Raw genomic sequence first — 10,137 nt, 5'->3', positions numbered from 1 at the left:
AAGCTGTTTCCATATGAGGTCCCATTAGCATTCACTCTTCTCTCTTTCACTATTCATAAAATTCACATAATTAGATATCTGAGTGGGGGAGATGGTTCTGTGATATTGGAACCATCTCAAGAGATTATGAAAGTAGTTCTCAAGGGAAAGGAATCCCTTAGTCTAACATATTGATGCAAAAACAAAAGAGAATCAGTGTTCATTACAAGGATTCAGAAGTGGGAGTGCTTAGTTCTGGGGATTAGGACTTTACCAATTCCTACATGGGGTGGACCTCTTCCAAGGATCTGTTCTCCTCAGAGTCCACAGGGATTTGCAGCAGGTACAGGTGTTGTTTCTGGACATGTGATGCCAGAGACAGTCAATTGAGGACCCTTTCCTTGGTCTCTCTATGGTCACCTCTCTGTAGAGACACAGAAGACAGCTGTGTCATGAGTTGAGCTGAGACCCTGGAAATCAAATTCTATATCCTAATCCCCTCACTTGTTAATATGAGAATATATGATAAGAAGGTGAATATTATTCATTTTACAGGAGGATTTTTGCCTAGGATAACCTTATCTGTGATAACCTGTATGGCCCAAACAGGTAATTGCATAGCCTCTTAGAATACACAGAGAAGACAGAAAGTTTATGAATTCAAGCAGTACTTGATTGCCAATATTTCCATATTTTTCTTACAAAATATTATTTTGGAGGACTCCAATGAATATTTACCCACCCTTTAATAAGTGCCTTCAAAAATTAAATCAGTTTATTTCATTTCAACCTTGACATGTTTCGAGGACGTGACTGATGTCTGGGTCCTGTTTGTCATTTCTTCACTGATCATCTGAGTCTTCATCCTCTTGTTGGGTTTAGCAGGTGCTCATTCATTATCAGTCCTATTTTTACATGACCTCAGGTAACAATGAATCACAGGGTGTCTTTTGGATGTTTATAAATGTGGGTAGTTATTCTGTTATTCTGAATAATGATGATGGTCTAGCCTGTTTCATGATTCCTGGAGGAATTGTAAGGTAGTTTTGATCTTGTGGTGGGTTCACTGGCTACAAGGGTGTCAATAACCTCTTTTGTGCAATTCCATCAAACTTATCTGCCCATTAGATGATTCTGATGCTCCAAATTGTCACAATACATTTTCATTGATGCAGTCTGATGCTGGGAGATAATGTTTTGCTAATTTATATTTCTCTTTTACTGAGGTGGTGTCCTTCACATCTATTATACAAGCCACTTTCTTATCTTCTCTTTGGGAAATGAGTGTTTAAGATATTTCCATTGAGGTGTTTGTCTTTTTGTCAATGTATAACAGCTCTTTATTTATCTGGAAATTCAATCCTTTATAATAAAGACCAAATCATTACAAAACATGTTGACATTCGAAGTCTGTTCATCCATGTAAAGTCTCATACTAAAGATCAGATACTGTATGATTCAGTTTACACAAAGTCCAACAACAGGCAAAACTTACCTATCTAAAATGAGTCAGCATATGGTTTCTGTCAAGAGGGAGAAATGACTGGTAGGTGATAAGTAAGAGATTCTGGGGTAGAGTAGCGTTCTAATTCTTGGTCCAATTGGTGAATATATGTATAATTTGCTGTGTTAAATTTCATCAATGTGTATGAATATTGACACTCTGGGTGCTTTTTATGTATATATGCCATACTTCAATTTAAGTTTATAAAAATATAAACAAATATAAAAAATATAAAAAGAAGCCATCTTAAACCTAAACACCTGTGCATCCACTAAACACTATAAAGCTGATTAAAAAAATAAGATAAACACACCAAAAGTGATTAGTCATAAATACAGCCTTTTTTCTTTTAATTTCAGTGGCATCAAACATACTGTATTTACTTAGAATTTGGAATGATCCAGAAATCCACATTTCTTTTTACCTCCAATTCAGGAATAAATTAATTCCTCACTGTGTCACTAGTTTTCTGGTCTGTCTCCTCTGAACAGCAGGTTTTTGCATCTATCCCTGAGCTAATATCTTATGTCTTCGTTAATGAAACAATCTGTCACCTAAAATCTATTTTCTTGTGTTAACAATCTCCAAGCCCTCCTTTCATGAACCATATACATATTACATTCTTCTTCCATGTTGGTTGTGCAGAAATTTTAGAAATAGGTATTATTTTAAAAAAATGATCTACTTTCACTAAATCATACCTAGAATTATCTCTTTTTTTTGGGAGGAGGTTTTCTCTGTATTATCACCTTTTTATACAAGAAATAGAGAGTTTTCATAAAATGAAATTAATCTTACTTTTGTTCTCACATGGTTTGCTTCTGATATTGCTTCTTAGGATAAGATTACCTTCAAAGTTACCTGGCCTGAGATGTGAATGCAGAAGAGAGGAAGGGTGTGTCCCTGTCAGTCGGGCTGTTAAGTTAGGTATGTGAAAGAATAGGGAGAAGGAAAAGGTGGCACCCTCAGGGTGTCTCAGTGAGAGCAAAGCCAATGCCAGATCGGGGAAGGAGAGGAGTTGTCAGACTAGCCATTTCCTCAGTCAGTGGTCCTGAACAAGAGGACAAGAAGCTCACTGCACAGGAGTCCCTGCTGAGCTAGCTGTGCTAATGGGATGCTGGATCCCTCCATGTGAGGTTCACCCAGGCACACAGGTGACATAGCTCAGTGTCCCCTGTTTTCCTAGTAGGACTCCTGCCCATCCTCCTTCTTCTTCTCCTCCTCCTCCTCCTCCTCCTCCTCCTCCTCCTCCAGCAGCTGCACAAGCAATCAGGAAAGTGGGGCTGGGACATAGTGTGTCTCTTACCCTAAGATGCAGCTTATGTCTCTCAATCTGCAGATGGTTTCTTTTCTTTTTTCAAGTCCCTGCATACGTCATCTTTCCTCTAATTTCTCTGTTTGGAAAATAACACGTAGAGCATTGCACATTAATGACTGTGATCTAACCATAAAGTTACAGTTGTTAAGACTGCCTTATCAAAATAATGGTCAACAACTGAGATTTCGGGAAGCCCACTCTCTGCTCCTGAATGTGGCCCCTATTTTGATGCTGCCTCTAGTCTTACACCACCTATGTGGATGGAGAATTGAAGACCTTGATAGCCAAGGGGTCTCTGTGGCAGCCCTCTGGTAGAAGGTTCAGTGGGCTTGTAATGTAATCCTGCTGGCACTTCAGGGTTCCTATCATGGTGCTGGTTGTCACATGTAACCTCATGTGATAGCAGATGGCACCTTCCACGTTCTGACATCCCAGGTTCTAATGTACAAGAATTCCCTTGTAGAAATGCCCCCGTGGGGCTGTGGTAGAGCAGAGTTAGAGTGCTTGCCTAGCATGTGCAGTCCTGGATTCAAACCCAGCACTGAAAGGGTGGTGGGGTGGGGATCTCTCTCCCTGAACCACCGAGTTTCCACATTTTTTCAATCCTATAGTTTGAATATCTGTCCTGCCGTGCCCCATGCACTGAAACCTGGTTGCCAGCCTGCAACATGATAGGAGGGGATGGCACCAGTCAGAGGGGCTGCAGTGCAAGGCAGGTAAAGGGAGGGTGGGGCCCCAGACTCTCCTCTCTCCCTTTTTATTTCCTTTCTCCTCTACCACATGCTCCCTCCATGAGGTACTGCCCTGTTACAGTCCAGAGTGACAGAGGAAGAAACAGTGAAGGGAAACATCCAAAGTCCTCAGCCAAAACAAACCTTTCCACTTTTTAAGTTGCTTCATCTAACATACTTGTTATAGCAAGAGAAATCCGACTAACACAAGATCTTAGCTAATATATATTTATTTGATTAAGTCTTACATCTACAGGACATAGGTTTACCCAAAAACTAGAATCAGACTTCCTGAAGCAGTTAGTTAAATGTCAGGCCTTTGTTTGGAGATGAAAAGGAGCCCCATATTTCTTTAGAAAGTTGCCATGTGTTGCATGAGCAGGGTCCATGCAGTGCAGCTGAGCAGAGACATGCAGAGAACTGAGTGGTGCAGACATGGCCTCAGGGGTCAGGAACCTGCCACCCTGAATCCCTCACTTCTACAGAGTTGGTCTTCAAGGACATGCACTCTTGGGATCAGAAGGTTAGTACAATAGCTGATCTAATGAGGAGCTCTGGGTATTGAGCCCCAGGGACACAGAGACTGCAGAAGTCACCCTGGGAACACCTCACTCAGCAGCCCTGCCCCAGCCAGGAAGCAGATCAGGGCCCTCTTCCAGAGATGACCTTCCTCAGGATCCTCGGATTCACTAAGTCTGCTACATTTCCCGAGGACACGTCTTCCATCTTCAGTCTCCAGGTGAGATGTGAAACAACATTCCTCATGAAGCCAACTAGGCAACAAAAGTCCCTGGGTTGAGGCTTCAGAAGTGCAATTCAAGCTCACCTATTCATTTATTATTTAATTCATCTTATTTCCTGTCTCAGCATACACCATGTGAAATGAACCCTGGTCTCAGTGCTGTCTCCTTCTAATATTTCTACTGGACTTTCTCAGCCAGAGGGAGTTTTAGCACATTAACCCTCCATGATGTTCGCATTTATCATGCTAGGGATACTCTGTGTTTCTATCTTTTTTTTATTTGCCATTGTACTGCTTCTTTCTGAAAACTGAATCATGTCTCATGTGATAGTTCATGACAGTGAAAAAAGAAACCAACAGGAAATGTCAGTATCAGGCTGTCTATTTGGAAAGTTCTGTACTGGGTACTTTTAATTTGTTAATCTCTCATCATGAAACATTCCCGCATATTTTTTACAATGTTATTGATTGTATTTGGATAAAAATTGCATGCATACTGTGTGTACACAGGGATAGCTGGAAATACCATACACTGCAAAATAATGACCACATCAAGTTAATAAACACTACCTTCTTGCAGGTCCCATGGTGCATCAGCCTGTGGGGAGGCTGAAGTTTTAGGGCCTGGATCACATTCAGAGTCTGTGAATCTACTATTACAGCAAATATAAGTACTGTCCTGGAAACATCTGTCTCCCTGTGTAGACAAGTATTTTATGTACAGGGACACTCCTAATAGGACTCCAATTATCTTAAAGCTTTGAGTTACCCATTTTCTGAATACGAGGGATTTCTTTTTCTATTTTCATATCTTTTCTCATATGCTTACATATTTCAATTTTTCTTTCATTTATTTCACTTTTTAAAAATCCATACACCATTTATCAACTCCATAGTTGAACGTCTTTAGTATGAGATAGAGAATCTCATAGACAGAGTTGCTCAGTTCCCTTCAGATGTAATTGCAAAGGGAGATGACCTATGTTTCCATGAGGGAGTCTCTCTCCTAAGCTTCAAGCATAGAGGCAACCTATTCTAATCTTTGTGCAGCTTCCTCTGGATAGATGTAATCAGCTCACTATATTAATTTCCTAGGTAGAAATGGACATACTTTTTTTAATAATTGAAGAAATATAATTTTTTGAGGTAGTGTCTTGGAACGTTTCCCAGGCTGGCCTCAAATTCATGATTCTGCTGCCTTGGCCTCCTAAGTAGCAGGAAATACAGGCATGCATCCACTCACATGGCTCGGAAAGATAAAGTTTCAAGGCAAAGGGAAGACTAGAGCCTTGGTCTCAAGGAAATATTAGAATTGCAAAGCACAATGATGAGATCTGAGTGAGCCCTGAGGAATGCTAGTTACTTTCCCATCCAGAGGCATTCACAGAGATGGGCCATGAATCCAGATGGCAGTGAGAGTACCTGAGCCCAACCCAGTTCTTACCAGCAACCACTGTGGATCACGCATCCATGTTCTATGCTCACCCCACCTCAGTGTCCTCATGGGTCAATGTGGTGGAGAGTCAGCTACACACCTGCAGTTCCACAAGTCTGTCAGAGGATTCCAAGGAAGCCTAAGTTACAAGAGTGATTTCTCAACTTCATTCTCCTCTTTTACTTGAAGGCCTGGGATAACTGCCTGCTAAGCACTGCTTCACACTGTGCTCCCTGCTCAGCACTTAGGGCAGGATAGGAAACCATGTCATGTTCCATAACAATTGACGGCAGTAAAGGAAGCTGAGGGGAAAGGGGGATGAGTGAGGAGTAAGAGGGGAGGAAATGGCAGAGGAAAAGGTTGGAATTTTGGCTTAAGCTTCATGTGCCCATGAAGACTTATTTCATTAACTTACTCTCAACACCCAACAAACATGAAAGCCATCCAGAGGGTCTGTTGAAAGCACAGTCATCTGGTTGTCATTACCAAAGGGTATCAGCAACAATGTTGGCCTGGGGGCCAAGAATCTGCGTTTCTATTTTCTTGCCTAAAGCCAATGCTGGCCGTTCATTCTATAGTTTGCCTCCAATCTTTTCCTTCAGAACCATCAACAACATGAAATTCAGAAATGAAACAGCCTTCTCAGAATTCCTTCTCCTGGGACTGACAGAGGACCCAGCCCTGCAGCCCCTCATCTTCAGCCTCTTCCTGTCCATGTACCTGGTCACAGTGCTTGGGAACCTGCTCATCATCCTGGCCGTCAGCTCTGACCCCCACCTCCACACCCCTATGTACTTCTTCCTCTGCTGTCTGTCCTTTAACGACATTGCTTATACCACATGCACGATCCCACAGATGCTGGTGAACATCCAAACTGAGGATCACACCATCACCTACACGGGCTGCCTCACCCAAGTCTCTTTTGTCATAATTTTTGCACTTGTGGAAAGCTTTCTCCTTGTAGTGATGTCCTATGACCGCTATGTGGCCATTTGTCACCCCCTGAGGTACGGGGTCATCATGAACTCCCGCCTGTGTGTCCTGCTAGTTCTGGTCTCCCTGCTCATTAGTGTTGCTGATGCCCTCCTCCACACTCTGCTGTTGCAGCGACTGACCTTCAGCTCAGACCGGGGGATCCCCCACTTCTTCTGTGAACTTGCTCATGTCATCGAGCTCTCCTGTTCTGACACCCTCATTGACAATATCACGGTATTTGTTGCAGCCTGTCTATTTGCTGGTGTTCCTCTCGGTGGGATCATTTTCTCTTACGTTCACATTGTGTCCTCTGTCTTGAGAATGCCCTCATCAGGAGGGAAGCATAAAGCCTTTTCCACCTGTGGGTCTCATTTGTCTGTTGTCTCCTTGTTCTATGGAATATCTTTCGGTGTGTACATTAGCTCTGCAGTGACTGACTCCCCCAGGAATTCTGCTGTGGCTTCAGTGATGTACACTGTGGTCCCTCAAATGCTGAACCCCTTTATCTACAGCCTGAGGAACAGGGACATGAAGGAAGCCCTGAGGAATCTCTTTGGTAGGATACGTTCTCTGCTGTGATGTGTCACTTGCATGAAATTGACTTTCTAGAGTAAGAAAAAGTGATGTCATCACAGATTATTTCCCTGGGGCCGTAAATATAATTTGAAATACTCTTATAAGGAAGGCATAAGTAGAGCAGAAACTGGACAGTACAGTTTTTTTCTAACTGTATTGTGCACATTTGTCTAAAAAACTTATTTTGTCTGACTCTAAGGAATAGTTATCACCCCCGTACTCATGCCTGTCCATTCACTGCATCAATTTGCTCCTTTTTGACCTTGACATGGTTTCAGAGCCTTGACTGATTTCTGGGTCCTGGTTGTCATTCATCACTGCATATCTGTGAGTCCATCCTGTTGTTGGGTTTAGCAGGTGCTCATTCATTTTTCAGTCCTACTTTTGCAAGATATGGGGTAGCAATAAAATGCAGAGAGTCTTTCTGTTTTTCTGATTTTGAGGAAAGTTGGTTAGTTATTTTCTGTTCTTCTGCATAAAGCTGATGGCACATTATCCTTTACACATCCTGGAAGAAATGTAAGATAGCTCTTATCTTGTGCCGGGTTGATTGGCTACAAGGGTGTAACTTCCGTCCAGGTTGCTTATGACATTGTAGTACCTAACCTGCCCATCACATGACCCTGGTGTTCCACATCATCAGGAAATACTTTCCTTTACCTGAAGACTCTGGTGACATGGAATAATGTTTTCCTAATTTGCATTTCTCCTTTTATGAGCTAGAGAATCTTTTCAAACATTATTTGAGTCATTCCCTATTCCCCTTCTTGAAAGTATATGTTTGAGATATTTCCATTGAGGTGTCTGTCTTTGTGTTAATGTGCTAAAGTTGTCTATTTAACTGGACAGCCTTGCATTTTAGTTATCACCTTTGCCAATTTACTATTTATGTGTTTGTCTCATTAGCTTCAGTGTTACAGTGTTTAGTGAAAACAAAGTGGTTCATTTAAAAATATATGAAGATGTCAAAATATTCCCTAATTATTTGATATCAATGAGTCTTGTTATTGAATGCTATTTTTACTTCAATCCAAAGGATTTAAGTGTTTTGTCTTGAAGTATAGAGGCATGAAACCTCCTGAATTTTATTTTTGTATTTCAGGTGATACAGCAATTCACTTCCTTTTTAACTATAATTTGGCAATAAATAAACTGTTCATTTTTGAGCTGTTATTTCTCTAGACTCTCTTGTCAGAACAATAGGGTGTCTGCACCCTTCTTTGAAATAACTTATGTCTTCTTTCCTCATTATTGAAGCCCCTTCAATTAAGTAGGCACAGGTAACATCCCAACCCTCTTTATTACAATCACAAAACTACCTTTTCCACAAGTTAAATCTGTTCTGCTGATTTGCAATTTTCTACAAAATACTGTTAAGAAATACACATTATTTACATCCATGACATGTAGTATTTGGAAAGTATACATGTTGAATTCAAGATCATGATATTGGGAAGGCTTGGAGTAAAACTATAAAGATAAGAATACATTTTAGAAATTTTTAAAAATATATGATGGATTATTACTCAGCTATAAACACCAATGAAATTATGGCATTTGCTGGTAAAAAGAGAATATCATGCTAAGTAAAATAAGCCATACCCCAAAAACCAAAGGCTGAATGTGTTTTCTGATTTGCAAAAACCAATGCACAATAAGGGGGCAGTGATAGGGAAGAACAGACTAACTTTATATTAGGTAGAGGGGAGAGAAAGGAGGATGGAATGATAACAGAGTGAAACAGGCATTATTACCTTATGTACATATATGAGTGCATGACTGATGTGATCCTGCAATATGCATAATCAGAAAAATGAGAGATTACACTTTATGTGTGAGCTATCAAAATTTATAATGCATTCTACAGTCATTTACAACTACTTAGAACAAATAAAATTAAAAATAATTCATAAATAATGTATCAACATTCAAGGACACAAGCAGAATCTCTCCCTAGTCTTTTGGGTATTTTTGTACTTTCTCTGTACTATCAATTGTGTCAACTGAGGAGACAGGTAGGAAGATTTAAAAATGAGCTTTAAATCTTGTCACATCTGGATGAACCCTCGTTGTTTCTTAGGAGAGGGTCACAAGCAATCTGGAAACTTGTGCTGGGACTTTGATTCTCTTTTATCCTAAAATCAGCTCCAGGCCCAGACAAACTGCTCCTTTTTTCCTTCTGGTTTTGTTTGTTAGTTTTTTCAAATCCCTGCAACTTCTTCTTTACTCTAATTTCCTCTGTTTTGGAGAAACTGCAGGCAACATATCAATTTAATGACAGTGATTTCACTATTCTGTTATATTTGCCATGAATTCTTCATCAAAATATTAGCCATAGCACCTGAGGCATCAGGAAACACAACATCTGGTCCTGAGGATGGGTCCTGTTTGATGCTGCCACCATGACACCTACCCGTGTGGGCAGAGCAGAACCCACTGAAATCTCAGAAGTCCTTGTGCACTGTGGCCCTTGTCTCAATTTTATTGAATTATATGCAGAATTGAAATATTGCGAGTTTAATGGCTTAAAAATAAGCAGCTATAACTTCACATCACAGTCACCTATTCTGAAGAAAGATGTATATTTAAAACACCATGATGGAAGTGAAAATAGTATTCACAAAATGACACAGGGAGTAAAATCCCTGTCTATAATTTGGGCTGTCAGCAGTGAACAAAGGGACTCTAATTCTGTTTTATATTTTTATTTTGTCTTCTCATTCTCTTCTCCAAGCTATCACTATGTCCAGTGGTCATTCCCAGTGCAGAACTAAGTTATAGGAACTGTCATACAATATTGACTATCACATAAATTTACTATGGATGTACATTTAATTGTGTTGGGGCGAATGGGGTACCTGTGAGTGGGGGTGTTTA

The 10,137-nt window shown here is 40.5% G+C and overlaps 1 protein-coding gene across 1 annotated transcript; it reads left to right on the top strand.

Moving 5' to 3' along the window:
- Positions 1 to 6,324: 6,324 nt before the first annotated feature.
- LOC306646135 (olfactory receptor 7G2-like) lies at positions 6,325 to 7,263 on the top strand (the record flags this gene model as incomplete). Its single annotated transcript, XM_079114594.1, has 1 exon — positions 6,325 to 7,263. One exon carries the CDS (start codon positions 6,325 to 6,327, stop codon positions 7,261 to 7,263), a length of 939 nt encoding a protein of 312 aa, XP_078970720.1.
- Between the last annotated feature and the right edge of the window lie 2,874 nt (positions 7,264 to 10,137).

Source organism: Sciurus vulgaris (genome assembly GCF_902686455.1).
Source record: "Sciurus vulgaris genome assembly, chromosome: 16".
NCBI lineage: Eukaryota > Metazoa > Chordata > Mammalia > Rodentia > Sciuridae > Sciurus > Sciurus vulgaris.
This window is presented reverse-complemented; position numbering and strand designations above follow the sequence as displayed.